Here is a 15,726-nt window from a genome sequence, read left to right as displayed (position 1 = left end):
GGGGGGGACCAGAGCCCGTGGGGGACCCCAAATCCCAGAGGGACACCAGTCCCCCCCAGTGCCCCCCAGTATCCCCCTCTGCTCCCCAGTCTCATTGCCCCCAGTATCCCCACTGCTGTTACCCCCAGTACCTACCCATGCTCCCAGTATCCCCCAGTGCCTCCCAGTATCCCCCAGTGCCATTACCCCCAGCACCTCCCAGTACCCCCCAGTGCCTCCCAGTGCCGCTACGCCCAGTACCTCCCAGTACCCCCCAGTGCCTCCCAGTGCCACTACCCCCAGGGCCTCCCAGTATCCCCCAGTGCCTACCAGTGCCGCTACCCCCAGGGCCTCCCAGTATCCCTCAGTGCCGCTACCCCCCGTAACTCCCAGTCCCCCCCAGTGCCGTTACCCCCAGTAACTCCCAGTATCCCCCAGTGCCTCCCAGTGCCGCTACCCCCAGGGCCTCCCAGTATCCCTCAGTGCCGCTACCCCCCGTAACTCCCAGTCCCCCCCAGTGCCGTTACCCCCAGTAACTCCCACTATCCCCCAGGGCCTCCCAGTGCCGCTACCCCCAGTGCCTCCCAGTCCCCCCCAGTGCCGTTACCCCCTGTAACTCCCAGTATCCCCCAGTGCCGCTACCCCCAGTGCCTCCCAGTCCTCCCCAGTGCCGTTACCCCCAGTAACTCCCAGTATCCCCCAGTGCCGCTACCCCCCGTAACTCCCAGTCCCCCCCAGTGCCGTTACCCCCAGTAACTCCCAGTATCCCCCAGTGCCTCCCAGTGCTGCTACCCCCAGTAACTCCCAGTATCCCCCAGTGCCGCTACCCCCAGTGCCTCCCAGTCCCTCCCAGTGCCGCTACCCCCAGTAACTCCCACTATCCCCCAGGGCCTCCCAGTGCCGCTACCGCCAGTAACTCCCAGTATCCCCCAGTGCCGCTACTCCCAGTATCCCCCAGTGCCTCCCAGTGCCGCTACCCCCAGTAACTCCCAGTATCCCCCAGTGCCTCCCAGTGCCGCTACCCCCTGTAACTCCCAGTGCCCCCCAGTCCCCCCAGTTCGCCCCAGTGCCCCCAGTCCCCCGCCCCGCCTCACCTCCAGCCCCGCAGCCCTCACTTCCGCCCGGCCCCGCCGCCGCCGGCCCCGCCGATTCGTCACTTCCGCTTCCGCCCGCACTGAAGATGGCGGCGGCGCGGGAGCGGGACGGCGGCGGAGGGAGGGGCGGGGTCAGATCAGAGGGGGAGGCGTGGTCGGGGCGCTGGGGGGCGTGGTCGGGGCGGTGGGGGGCGTGGTCGGGGCGGTGGGCGTGGTTGGTGCTGTGGGGGGCGTGGCGTGGGCGGTGGGGGGCGTGGCGCGGGCCGTGAGTGACAGGCAGCGCTTTGGGGCTGAAAGCGGCGGTTTTGGGGTCCCGCTGGGAAGCGGGGGGGGGGGTCAGAGGTCACTGCTGCAGCCGGTGGGCCCCAAGGTCCCCGCGTGTCCCCCCCGTGTCCCCCTGGGACACCCCCGTGTCCCCCGTGTCCCCCCACCCCCCTGTCCCCCCTGTCCCCCCTGTCCCCCCCGTGTCCCCCCACGTCCCCGTCCCCGTGTCCCCCGTGTCGTCCCCCCCGCCAGCACCCACAGGGGCACCCAGGACCCACCCGTGAGCCCCCCCCCAACGTGGGTCCCTGTCACCCATGTCCCCAACGTCCCCCCCGTGTCCCCTGTGTCCCCCGTGTCCCCATATGTCCCCCTGGGACCCCCACGTCCCCCTCCCGTGTCCCCTGTGTCCTCCATGTCCCCCCACGTCCCCCCGTGTCCCCCCCACGTCCCGCCGTGTCCCCCCCCGCCCCCATCCCCGTGTCCCCCGTGTCCCTCCCCAGCACCCACTGGGGGACCCAGGACCCACCCGTGAGCCCCCCCAACGTGGGTCCCTGTCACCCTGGGTTGCCCACGTCCCCCCCCGTCTCCCTGTGTCCCCCCCATGTCCCCCTGGGACCCCCATGTCCCCCCCCATGTCCCCTTAAGTCCCCCACGTCCCCCCGTGTCCCCCCCTGTGTCCCCCCACGCCCCTGTCCCCATGTCCCCCATCCCCCCCCCCAGCACCCACAGGGGCACCCAGAACCCACCCGTGAGCCCCCCCTCAACGTGGCTCCCTATCACCCGTGTCCCCCCCCACGCCCCTCCCCCCACCCCCACTCTCACCTGCCCCGTGGGTGCTGCCGTCCCGTCTCCCAGCACCCACAGGGGCCCCCCCCCTTCCCCTCCCCCCACCCCTCATTAAGCTGATTACACCCACGGGGGGGGGAGGGGAGGGGGATTAGGGCCCCCCCCCCCCCGCTGTGGCCACACATGGGTGCTGGCGGCCGTGGGGGCACCCTGGGGGCAGCTGCCGCGCGGGGACCCAGGCGTCCGGGGGGGCAGCGGCCCCCCCCACCCCACAGCACCCCCCCACCGGGGGCTGGGAACAGGTAAGGGACCCCCCAACCCCTCCCCCACCCACTCATCCGCCCCCCCCTCCGGGCCTCCCGGGGGCCTGGGTCCCCCACTCGGATGTTGGGGTCCCCCTCCCGGACACCTGGGTCCCCTACTGGGGTATTGGGGTCCCCATCCAGGTGCCTGGGTCCCTGACCGGGGTTTTGGGGTCCCCACCGGGGGTATTGGGGTCCCCACCTGGACACCTGGGTCCCCCACTGGGGTGTTGGGGTCCCCTCCCAGGGTATTGGGGTCCCCCACCAGGGTATTGGGGTCCCCCAGTGGGGTATTGGGGTCTCCTCCCAGACACCTAGGTTCCCCACCAGGGTGTCGGGGTCCCTTACTGGGGTATTGGGGTCCCCATCCAGGTGCCTGGGTCCCCCACTGGGGTGTTGGGGTCCCCACCCAGATGCCTGGGTCCCTGACCGGGGTATTGGGGTCCCCACCGGGGGTATTGGGGTCCCCACCTGGACACCTGGGTCCCCCACTGGGGTGTTGGGGTCCCCTCCCAGGGTATTGGGGTCCCCTCCCAGGGTATTGGGGTCCCCCACCAGGGTATTGGGGTCCCTTACTGGGGTATTGGGGTCCCCATCCAGGTGCCTGGGTCCCCCACTGGGGTGTTGGGGTCCCCTCCCAGGGTATTGGGGTCCCCTCCCAGGGTATTGGGGTCCCCCACCAGGGTATTGGGGTCCCTTACTGGGGTATTGGGGTCCCCATCCAGGTGCCTGGGTCCCCCACTGGGGTGTTGGGGTCCCCACCCAGATGCCTGGGTCTCTGACCGGGGTATTGGGGTCCCCACCGGGGGTATTGGGGTCCCTTACTGGGGTATTGGGGTCCCCACCCACACACCTGGGTCCCCCACTGGGGTATTGGGGTCCCCACCCAGATGCCTGGGTCTCTGACCGGGGTATTGGGGTCCCCACCGGGGGTATTGGGGTCCCTTACTGGGGTATTGGGGTCCCCACTGGGGGTATTGGGGTCCCTTACTGGGGTATTGGGGTCCCCACCCACACACCTGGGTCCCCCACTGGGGTGTTGGGGTCCCCTTCCCGGATGCCTGGGTCCCCTATCAGGGTATTGGGGTCCCCCACTCGGATATTGGGGTCCCCTTCCAGACACCTGGGTCCCCCAGTGGGGTACTGGGGTCCCCACCCGGATGCCTGGGTCCCCTATCAGGCTATTGGGGTCCCCCACTGGGATATCGGGGTCCCCTACCAGGGTATTGGGGTCCCCCACTGGAATATTGGGGTTCCCACCCAGATGCCTGGGTCCCCCAGTGGGGTACTGGGGTCCCTTACTGGGGTATTGGGGTCCCCACTGTGGTATTGGGGTCCCCCCGGCCGCCTGGGTCCCCTCCTTTCCCATTTCCCCGGGGCCCTGCTGGGCTGGGGAGGCCGGGGGGTGGTGCACACGCGTGTGCAGGCGTGAGACGTGTCCTGGCACACGCGTGTGCAGGTTGGGCCGTGTCCCAGCACACGCGTGTGCAGGCGTGAGATGTGTCCCGGCACATACGTGTGTAGACATGAGACGTGTCCTTGCACACGCGTCTGCAGGCGTGAGACGTGTCCCAGCACACGCGTGTGCAGTTATGTAACATACCCCTGGCACACGCGTGTGCAGGTTGAGCCGTGTCCCAGCACACGCGTGTGCAGGCGTGAGACGTGTCCCGGCACATACGTGTGTAGACATGAGACGTGTCCTTGCACACGCGTCTGCAGGCGTGAGACGTGTCACAGCACACACGTGTGCAGTTATGTAACATACCCCTGGCACACGCGTGTGCAGGTTGAGACGTGTCGTGGCACACGCGTGTGCAGTTATATAACATATCCCTTGCACATGCATGTGCAGGCACGAGACGTGTCCCAGCACACGCGTGTGCAGGCATGAGACGTGTCCCGGCACACGTGTGCGCAGGTTGAGATGTGTCCCAGCACACGTGTGTGCAGGTGTGAGACATGTCCCTGTCACACGCATGTGCAGTTGTGAGATGTTTCCTGGCACACGCGTGTGCAGGTTGGGCCGTGTCCCGGCACACGCGTGTGCAGACATGAGACGTGTCCTGGCACACGTGTGCAGGTGTGAGACGTGTCCCGGTACACGTGTGTGCGGGTTGGGCCATGTCCCGGCACACGCGTGTGCAGACATGAGACGTGTCCCGGCACACACGTGTGCGGGTTGGGCCGTGTCCCGGCACATGTGTGTGCAGACATGAGACGTGTCCTGGCACACGCGTGTGCAGGTTGAGCCGTGTCCCGGCACACGCGTGTGCAGGCGTGAGACGTGTCCTGGCACACGCGTGTGCAGGTTGAGCCGTGTCCCAGCACACGCGTGTGCAGGCGTGAGATGTGTCCCGGCACATACGTGTGTAGACATGAGACGTGTCCTTGCACACGCGTCTGCAGGCGTGAGACGTGTCACAGCACACACGTGTGCAGTTATGTAACATACCCCTGGCACACGCGTGTGCAGGTTGAGACGTGTCGTGGCACACACGTGTGCAGTTATATAAGATATCCCTTGCACATGCATGTGCAGGCACGAGACGTGTCCCAGCACACGCGTGTGCAGGCATGAGACGTGTCCCGGCACACGTGTGCGCAGGTTGAGATGTGTCCCAGCACACGTGTGTGCAGGTGTGAGACGTGTCCCTGTCACACGCATGTGCAGTTGTGAGATGTTTCCTGGCACACGCGTGTGCAGGTTGGGCCGTGTCCCGGCACACGCGTGTGCAGACATGAGACGTGTCCTGGCACATGTGTGCAGGTGTGAGACGTGTCCCGGTACACGTGTGTGCGGGTTGGGCCATGTCCCGGCACACGCGTGTGCAGACATGAGACGTGTCCCGGCACACACGTGTGCGGGTTGGGCCGTGTCCCGGCACATGTGTGTGCAGACATGAGACGTGTCCCGGCACACGCGTGTGCAGGTGTGAGACGTGTCCCGGCACACGTGTGTGCAGACATGAGACGTGTCCCGGCACACGTGTGTGCAGACATGAGACGTGTCCCGGCACACGCGTGTGCAGGTGTGAGACGTGTCCCGGCACACGCGTGTGCAGGTGTGAGACGTGTCCCGGCACACGCGTGTGCAGGCGTGGCCCACGGGGTGACCCAGCTGCGGGGGATGAAGGTGCCAGAAATAACCGGGGTGGGATTACGGCACCGCCTGACCCGGCACCGCCACCGCGCCCGGCACGGGGACAGGGGGGTGACACCGCGTGGGGGTGACACCGGGTGTGCAGGGGTCACCCTGTGGGTGTCACAGTGTGGGGTGACACCGCGTGGGGGTGACACCGGGTGTGCAGGGGTCACCCTGTGGGTGTCACAGGGTGGGGGTGACACCAGGTGGGGGTGACACCGGGTGTGCAGGTGTCACCCTGTGGGTGTCACAGTGTGGGGGTGACACCAGGTGGGGGTGACACCGGGTGTGCAGGGGTCACCCTGTGGGTGTCACAGGGTGGGGGTGACACCGCGTGGGGGTGACACCGGGTGTGCAGGGGTCACCCTGTGGGTGTCACAGGGTGGGGGTGACACCAGGTGGGGGTGACACCGGGTGTGCAGGGGTCACCCTGTGGGTGTCACAGGGTGGGGGTGACACCGCGTGGGGGTGACACCGGGTGTGCAGGTGTCACCCTGTGGGTGTCACAGGGTGGGGGTGTTACAGGGTGGGGGTGACACCAGGTGGGGGTGACACCGGGTGGGTGTGGCACAGGGGTGTAGGTAGATGGGGGTGTCCCACGGGTGGGTGTGTGCGGGTGACAGAGAGTGGGGGTGACACGGGGGGGGTGTCACAAGGTGTCACCCCCCCCCCGCTCCCCCCGCCCCGCACGTGGCCCCGCCGCCCTGCGCTGGGGGGGGGGGGATAATCCCGGTTTTACCCCCCCACGGGGGATTAACGGGGCCGCGGGGGATGATGGGAGTGGGGGGGGGGTATCTGGGCCGGCTCCTCCCCCTGCTTCAGGGGACCCAGGTGTCCAGAGACCCCCCCCACCCAAAGACCAGGCGTCTGGGGACCCCCCCACCCCAGGACCCAGGCATCTGGGGACCCCCCCACCCCAGGGACCCAGGTGTCTGGGGACCCCCCCACCCCAGGACCCAGGCATCTGGGGACCCCCCCACCCCAGGGACCCAGGTGTCTGGGGACCCCCCACCCCAGGACCCAGGCATCTGGGGACCCCCCCACCCCAGGGACCCAGGTGTCTGGGGACCCCCCCACCCCAGGGACCCAGGCATCTGGGGACCCCCCCACCCCAGGGACCCAGGTGTCTGGGGACCCCCCCACCCCAGGACCCAGGCATCTGGGGACCCCCCCACCCCAGGGACCCAGGTGTCTGGGGACCCCCCACCCCAGAACCCAGGTGTCTGGGGTCCCCCCACCCCAGGTCCCAGGTGTCTGGGGACCCCCCACCCCAGGACCCAGGCGTCCGGGGACCCCCCACCCCAGGACCCAGGCGTCCAGGGACCCCCCACCCAAGCACCCAAGCATCCGGGGACCCCCACCCCAGGACCCAGGCATCTGGGGACCCCCCACCCCAGAACCCAGGTGTCTGGGTTCCCCCCACCCCAGGACCCAGGCATCTGGGGACCCCCCACCCCAGGACCCAGGCGTCCAGGGACCCCCCCACCCAGGGGACACAGGCACCAGGGACGCCCCCCACCCAAGCACCCAGGTATCCGGGACCTCCCAGTCCGGGGCCCCCCCCTCCCGCTCTCACCCCCCCTCTCACAGGTAGTGGCCCCCAGCCCTGCGGATCCACTGGTCCCCGTCCCACCATGGTGACATCGCTGGACCCCACCGGATCCCCTCGACGCCTCCCGCCACAGCCCCCCAGGACCTGAGGACCCCCCCCCGCCTCGTCCCCAACGTCCCCAGCTCACCCTGGACCATGCGGCCCTGCGGTGGCTTCTCCCACGGTGGCAGCAGCCGTGGGGACGTGACCTGCAGTGGCACCTTCCATGCTGGCTTTGCCCGTGGTGGCATCTCCCATGGCGTCATCTCTCATGGTGGCATCTCCCACGGTGACGTCTCCCACGGTGGCATCTCCCATGATGACTTTTTCTGTGGCGGCTTCTGCCATGGTGGCATCTCCTGCCGTGACATCTTCTGCGGTGGCATTACCCATCCTGGCAGCGTCCCCCATGACGTCATCTCCCACAGTGGTGACATCTTTCATGGTGGCATCTCCCACAGTGATGACAACTCCTATTGTGGTGGCATCTCCCATGACAGCCTCTCCCACGGTGGTGGCATCTCCTATGGTGGTGGCATCTCCCATGACAACCTCTCCCACGGTGGTGGCATCTCCTATGGTGGTGGCATCTCCCATGACAGCGTCTCCCACAGTGGTGGCATCTCCTATGGTGGTGGCATCTCCCATGACAGCGTCTCCCCTGGTGGTGGCACCTCCCTTAACGCCATCTCCCAGGCTGGTGGCATCTCCCACACCGGCAGCACATCCCACGGTGGTGGCATCTCCCAGAATAGTGACATCTTCCACAGTGGAGACATTTCCCACAGTGGTGACATCTCCCATGGTGGTGGCATCTTCCACACCCATGGTGTCACCAAAACCAGTGGCATCTCCCACGATGGCAACTCTCACAGTGGCATCTTCGGTGGTGGCACTTCCCACAGTGGTGGCATCTCCCGTGATGGCAACTCCGATGGTGGTGGCATCTCCCATGGTGGTGGCACCTTCAGTGGTGGTATCTCCCACAGTGGTGGCGTCTCCCACAGCCGTGGTGTCACCCGAACCACCAGCATCTCCCATGAAGGCAACTCTCACAGTGGCACCTCCCATGGTGGTGGCACCTCCCAAACCGTCCCCTCCCGCCATGGTGCCATCTCCACCAGCTTCCTCCTCCGCCTCTCCCACCACCCCCGGTGGCCTCCCCACCTCCTCCTGTTCCTCCTCCTCCTCCTCCTCCACCTACCCTCAACTTGGGGGGCCACCTTCAAGGTGGGGGTGATAGGTCCTTGGACCTGTGACCCCCTCCTGGCCCAGGCTTTGCCCGAGGTGGCCTCCCGCTTAGCCGTGGCCCGTCTCAACCGTGACCCAACCCTCAATGAAGGCTATTGGTGGGACGCGGTGGTGTTGGCCGAGGCGTGTCAGACCCCCCAAGCCGTGACGGGGCTGCTCAACGTTGACCGCTATGCCACCGGTTTGGTGGGACCCCTCAACCCGGCTACTTGTGGGGCTGCCGGGCTTTTGGCGGCCGCTTGGAACAAGCCCTTGGTCTCCTGGGCTTGCTTGGGTGACGTCGAGGGGTTGGACACCTTGGTCACCCCCATGCCGGAACCCGCTGGGGTGCTCCACATCGTCCTCCGCTTCTTCCGTTGGGCCCACGTGGCCGTGCTCTCCGCCCCACAGGACCTCTGGCGCGAGGTGGGGCAGGGCTTGGCCCAGGACCTCCGGGCTCGGGGGCTGCCCGTCACCGTCGTCACCGCTGCCGGGACCCAGGAGGACGAGGTCCGTGAGGCTTTGAGGAGGGTGCAGAGGGCCGACGGCGTCAGAGGTAACAGGGTGGGGGTGGGGGGGGAGGGGAGGAGGGGAGGAGGGGGAGGTGGAGAGGAAGGATGGATGGAGGTGGGTGGAGTTGGGTGTGGATGGGTGGAAGGAGGTGGGAGAAGAAGGATGGATGGAGATGGTGGGTATGGATGGATGAAGGATGGATGGAGATGGTGGGTATGGATGGATGAAGGATGGATGGAGATGGAGGAGGTGGGAGAAGAAGGATGGATGGAGATGGTGGGTATGGATGGATGGAGGAAGGATGGAGATGGAGGAGGTGGGAGAGGAAGGATGGATGGAGGTGGTGGATGTGGATGGATGGAAGAGGGATGGATGGAGATGGGGAGTTGGGCGTGGATGGGCGGATGGAGATGGGAGAAGAAGGATGGATGGAGGTGGATGGAGGTGGGAGAGGAAGGATGGATGGAGGTGGTGGGCGTGGATGGATGGAAGAGGGATGGATGGAGACGGGGAGTTGGGTGTGGATGGATGGATGGATGGATGGATGGATGTGGGAGAAGAAGGATGGATGGAGGTGGATGGAGGTGGGAGAAGGATGGATGGAGGTGGTGGGTATGGATGGATGAAGGATGGATGGAGATGGAGGAGGTGGGAGAGGAAGGATGGATGGAGGTGGTGGGCGTGGATGGATGGAAGAGGGATGGATGGAGACGGGGAGTTGGGTGTGGACGGATGGATGGATGGATGGATGGATGGATGGATGTGGGAGAAGAAGGATGGATGGAGGTGGATGGAGGTGGGAGAAGGATGGATGGAGATGGTGAGTATGGGTGGATGAAGGATGGATGGAGATGGAGGAGGTGGGAGAGGAAGGATGGATGGAGATGGTGAGTATGGGTGGATGAAGGATGGATGGAGATGGAGGAGGTGGGAGAGGAAGGATGGATGGAGATGGGGATGAGGGAGTGGATGGGGGAGGAGGGAGCGTGGATGAATGGATGGAGATGAAAGAGGGGGGCATGGACGGGTGGAGGAAGGATGGATGGAGATGGTGGGCATGGATGGATGAAGGATGGATGGAGATGGAGGAAGTGAGAGAGGAAGGATGGATGGAGATGGATGGAGGTGGGAGAGGAAGGATGGATGGAGGTGCTGGGTGCGGATGGATGAAGGAAGGATGGATGGAGGTGGTGGACATGGATGGATAGAGGAAGGATGGATGGAGGTGGTGGACATGGATGGATGAAGGAAGGATGGATGGAGGTGGTGGACATGGATGGATGAAGGAAGGATGGATGGAGGTGGGGGAGGCAGGCGTGGATGGGGGAGGAGGGAGCGTGGATGGATGGATGGAGATGGAGGAGGAGGGCATGGACGGGTGGAGGAAGGATGGATGGAGATGGAGGAGGTGGGAGAAGAAGGATGGATGGAGATGGTGGACATGGATGGATGAAGGAAGGATGGATGGAGATGGGGAGGAGGGAGTGGATGGGGGAGGAGGGAGCGTGGATGGATGGATGGAGATGGAAGAGGGGGCATGGACGGGTGGAGGAAGGATGGATGGAGATGGAGGAGGTGGGAGAAGAAGGATGGATGGAGGTGGAGGAGGTGGGAGAAGAAGGATGGGTGGAGGTGGTGGGCATGGATGGATGAAGGATGGATGGAGATGGAGGAGGTGGGAGAGGAAGGATGGATGGAGGTGGTGGGTGTGGATGGATAGAGATGGAGGAGGTGGAGGAAGGATGGCAGTGGCTGGTTGAAGGATGGAGCAGGTGGGCCTGGGTGGAGAAGATCCACCTGCCTGCGAGCCCAAGGTTGGCTGGGGAGCTCCAGCAGGCACGGGTGGTGGAGACGGCTGGGTTGTCCCCACCGTGACTCCCCTGCTCCCCCCCATAGTGGTGGTGATGTGCATGCACTCAGTGCTACTGGGCGGTGAGGAGCAGCGGGTCCTCCTGGAGAAGGCCGAGGACATGGGCATGACCGACGGCACCTACGTCTTTATCCCCTACGATGTCCTCACCTTCCCCCTGCCCTACCACCGCGTCCCCTACCCCGTCCTGGCCAACAACACCAAGCTGCGCCTGGCCTACGACGCCGTCCTCACCGTCACCATTGACTCGCCCGACGTCACCTTCCACGAGGCCCTGCGCCAGGCCAAGGAGGCCTATGAGATCCCTGTGCACATCGACCCCACCCAGGTGGGGTGGGAGGGACCTCCGGGGGGGGGGTTGGGGTCACCTGCATGGGGTGAGGGACCCATCTGTGGGGTGAAGGACACATCCGTGGGGTGAGGGACCCATCTGTGGGGTGAGGGACACATCCGTGGGGTGAGGAGCACCTCCAGGGGTTTGGGGGCACCTCCATGGGGTGAGGGACCTATCTTGGGGTGAAGGACTCATCCGTGGGGTGAGGGTCCCATCTGTGGGGTGAGGGACACATCTGTGGGGTGAGGAGCACCTCCAGGGGTTTGGGGGCACCTCCATGGGGTGAGGGACCTATCTTGGGGTGAAGGACTCATCCGTGGGGTGAGGGACCCATCTGTGGGGTGAGGGACACATCAGTGGGGTGAGGAGCACCTCCAGGGGTTTGGGGGCACCTCCATGGGGTGAGGGACCTATCTTGGGGTGAAGGACTCATCCGTGGGGTGAGGGTCCCATCTGTGGGGTGAGGGACACATCTGTGGGGTGAAGGACACATCCGTGGGGTGAGGGACACATCTGTGGGGTGAAGGACTCATCCGTGGGTTGAAGGACACGTTCATGGGGTAAAGGACACATCAGTGGGGTGAGGAGCACCTCCAGGGGGTTGGGGGCATCTCCATGGGGTGAGGGACACATCCGTGGGGTGAGGGACACATCCGTGGGGTGAGGAGCACCTCCAGGGGTTTGGGGGCACCTCCATGGGGTGAAGGACCTATCTTGGGGTGAAGGACTCATCCGTGGGGTGAGGGACCCATCTGTGGGGTGAGGGACCCATCTGTGGGGTGAAGGACACATCCGTGGGGTGAGGGACCCATCTGTGGGGTGAGGGACACATCCGTGGGGTGAGGGACCCATCTGTGGGGTGAGGGACACATCCGTGGGGTGAGGAGCACCTCCAGGGGTTTGGGGGCACCTCCATGGGGTGAGGGACCTATCTTGGGGTGAAGGACTCATCCATGGGGTGAGGGTCCCATCTGTGGGGTGAGGGACACATCTGTGGGGTGAGGGTCCCATCTGTGGGGTGAGGGACACATCTGTGGGGTGAAGGACTCATCCGTGGGTTGAAGGACACATTCATGGGGTGAAGGACACATCCATGGGGTGAGGAGCACCTCCAGGGGGTTGGGGGCATCTCCATGGGGTGAGGGACACACCTGTGGGGTGAGGGACACATCCGTGGGGTGAGGAGCACCTCCAGGGGGTTGGGGGCATCTCCATGGGATGAGGGACACATCTGTGGGGTGAGGGACACATCCGTGGGGCAGGGATGGGAGCCATCAGGCTTATGGGTTGGACATGGGGTGGGGCAGTTAGTGGAGCCAATGGGACTTGGGTGGGCGTGATTGTGGTGTTGGAGGGAGGTGGTCACGGCCAATGAGAGGAGGGGTTGGATGTGACGGTAGTCAATAGGAGACGGGCAGAGATGATGATAGCCAATGGGAGTTGAGCGAAGGTAGACAGGCATTGAGTAGAGATGACCGTGGCCACCAGGCTTGGGTGGAGATGGCCGTGGCCAATGGCATTGTCCTATAGGTGTCCCCATAGAACCCCACCCCCTAACACCTCCTCTCACCCCACAGGTCCACCCCCTCTTCGCCACCATCTACAACTCCATCCACTTCTTGGCCAAGGCGGTGGAGGCCACGCGACGCAACGGCCGCTGGGTGATGGGCACCAGCGTGGCCGAGAACGCCCGAGACTTCTACCTGGAGGGTTTCTGCCAATCCTTCTCCGTCACCGAGGACGGGGACGTCAGCGTCCCCTACGTGGTGCTGGACACGGATGGCAAGGGTGACCAGTTGTGGCCGGTCTACGGGCTAGAACCGGGCACGCGGGGGTTGAGCTACCGTGGCCACGGTGTCCACTGGCCCCACAGCTCCAGCCCCGGCACCGACGCCGGTTGCTGGTTTGAGTCGGGCTCCATCTGCAACGGGGGTGAGTGGGCAGCGCCGAGGTCCCTCCCCCCCCTCTGTCTGTCCAATCAGCTCGGGGATGACCAGCTGGTCCCACGGGTGTCCCTGAGATGTCCAACCAGCCGGCCGGCCTAGTGGGGCTGGCCATCCCTCCGTCCATTCCTTCCTCTGTGGGTTCCTCCATCCACCCACCCACCCACCCACCCATCCCTTCACCCACCCACCCACCGACCCACCCACCCATCCATTCACCCACCCACCCACCCACCTGTCCATCCATCCACCCACCGACCCACACACCCACCCACCCACCCATCCATTCACCCACCCACCCAACCACCCATCCATCCATCCATCCACCCACCGACCCACCCACCCACCCACCCACCCGTCCATCCACCCACCGACCCACCCACCCACCCACCCGTCCATCCACCCACCGACCCACCCACCCACCCATCCATCCACCCACCCACCGACCCATCCATTCACCCACCCACCCATCCATTCACCCACCCACCCATCCATTCACCCACCCATCCACCCACCCATCCATCCACCCACCCACCCACCCATCCAACCACCCACCGACCCACCCACCCACCCATCCATCCACCCACCCACCGACCCATCCATTCACCCACCCACCCATCCATTCACCCACCCACCCATCCATTCACCCACCCATCCACCCACCCATCCATCCACCCACCCACCCACCCATCCAACCACCCACCCACCCACCCAACCACCCATCCATCCATCCACCCACCCATCCATCCACCCACCGACCCACCCACCCACCCACCCGTCCATCCATCCACCCACCGACCCACCCACCCACCCATGGTGGGCATCCATGACCATAAGCAGCCACAGGTGGCCACAGCTGACCATAGGTGGCCACAGCTGACCATAGGTGGCCACGGCTGACCATGGTGAGCATCCATGACCATAAGCAGCCACAGGTGGCCACAGCTGACCATAGGTGGCCACAGCTGACTATAGGTGGCCACGGCTGACCATAGGTGGCCACGGCTGACCATGGGGAGCATCCATGACCATAAGCAGTCATCGGTGGCCATGGCTGACCGGAGGTGGCCACGGGTGACCGTGGTGTGCATCCATCACCATAAGCAGTCATCGGTGGCCATGGCTGACCATAGGTGGCCACGGCTGACCATAGGTGGCCACGAGTGACCATGGTGTGCATCCGTGACCCTAAGCAGTCATCAATAGCCATGGCTGACCGGAGGTGGCCACGGGTGACCATGGTGGGCATCCATGACCATAAGCAGTCTCAGGTGGCCATGGGTGGCCTTGGATTCCTAGGTGACCGTGGCCCACCATGGGAGGCCCTGGGTGGCTCCTCTGGGCCACGCCCCCCCTTCACCCCCTTCCTCTCTCCGGCACAGGGGTGGACGCCACCTTCGTCCTCCTCATGTTTGTCCTCATCTCCGCCCTCGCGGCAGCAGGGGCTGCCCTCGCCTGCTTCATCAGGTGGGTGCCACCACCTCATGGGGTGCTGTGGGGCTCAAGGTGGGGACACTTTGGGGAGGTACAGGGTCCCTGGGTGGGGGGGGGGGGGCACCCCAGCAAGCTTCTGTGTCCCCTCCCTGTAGGCGCCGCATCCAGCAGGCCCAGCTGATGAAGGGACCCAATAAGATCATCCTCACCATGGAGGACCTGACCTTCATCAACACCCAGAGCAGCAAGCAGGTGAGGGATGGGGGGTCCTGGTGGTGGGGGGGGGACACCCCCCTGGTGGCCATGTTGGCTAAGGGACTCAATGGCCCCAGAAGTGGCTGGAAAGAAGATGCTGTGGCTTGAAGTCTACCCCATGGTCAGTCTTGGCCTTGGAAGGAGAACCGTGGGCTAGTGGGACCCCATGGGTGACATGTCCCCATGGGTCATGGGTCCCCATGGCCTGGTGTCTTCCATATAGCCAAGGTGACCTTGGGGAGGAGACCTATGGACTGTTAGGTCCCCATGGGTGACAGGTCCCCATGGGTGACGTGTCTCCAGTGTCCCTGTGACCAAGATCTGCCTTGGGAGGTGACCTACATGCTGATGGGTCCCCATTGGTGATGTGTCCCAATGGGTGACGTGTCCCCATGGCCTGAGGTGTGTCCCGATGGGTGACATGTCCCCATGGCCTGAGGTCTCCTCCAGGGCCAGGCTCTACCCTGGGAGAAGATCCACAGGCTGGTGGGTCCCCATGGGTGATGTGTTCCCATGGGTGACGTGTTCCCATGGGTGATGTGTTCCAATGGGTGCCATGTCCCCATGGCCTGAGGTCTCCCCCAGGGCCAGGCTCTTCCTTGGGAGAAGATCCACAGGCTGGTGGGTCCCCATGGGTGATGTGTCCCCATGGGTGACGTGTTCCATGGGTGATGTGTTCCAATGGGTGACGTCCCCATGGCCTGAGGTCTCCTCCAGGGCCAGGCTCTACCCTGTGAGAAGATCCACAGGCTGGTGGGTCCCCATGGGTGACGTGTTCCCGTGGGTGATGTGTCCCCATGGGTGACGTGTTCCATGGGTGATGTGTTCCAATGGGTGCCATGTCCCCATGGCCTGAGGTCTCCTCCAGGGCCAGGCTCTACCCTGGGAGAAGATCCACAGGCTGGTGGGTCCCCATGGGTGATGTGTCCCCATGGGTGACGTGTTCCATGGGTGATGTGTTCCAATGGGTCCCATGTCCCCATGGC

At 65.1% G+C, this 15,726-nt stretch overlaps 1 protein-coding gene across 1 annotated transcript in view; it reads left to right on the top strand.

Moving 5' to 3' along the window:
* Nucleotides 1-7,317: 7,317 nt before the first annotated feature.
* Nucleotides 7,318-15,726, top strand: part of LOC142077517 (retinal guanylyl cyclase 1-like) — a gene marked incomplete at its 3' end in the record, with an annotated part of 34,092 nt that continues 25,683 nt past the window's right edge. The window contains exons 1-5 of the mRNA XM_075139471.1: nucleotides 7,318-8,947; nucleotides 10,801-11,102; nucleotides 12,686-13,040; nucleotides 14,434-14,518; nucleotides 14,641-14,737. Of these exons, the coding sequence (XP_074995572.1) occupies nucleotides 7,318-8,947; nucleotides 10,801-11,102; nucleotides 12,686-13,040; nucleotides 14,434-14,518; nucleotides 14,641-14,737 (2,469 nt within the window). The remainder of the gene's footprint in view (nucleotides 8,948-10,800; nucleotides 11,103-12,685; nucleotides 13,041-14,433; nucleotides 14,519-14,640; nucleotides 14,738-15,726) is intronic.

Source organism: Calonectris borealis, unplaced genomic scaffold, assembly GCF_964195595.1.
Source record: "Calonectris borealis unplaced genomic scaffold, bCalBor7.hap1.2 HAP1_SCAFFOLD_286, whole genome shotgun sequence".
Classification (NCBI taxonomy): domain Eukaryota; kingdom Metazoa; phylum Chordata; class Aves; order Procellariiformes; family Procellariidae; genus Calonectris; species Calonectris borealis.
This window is presented reverse-complemented; position numbering and strand designations above follow the sequence as displayed.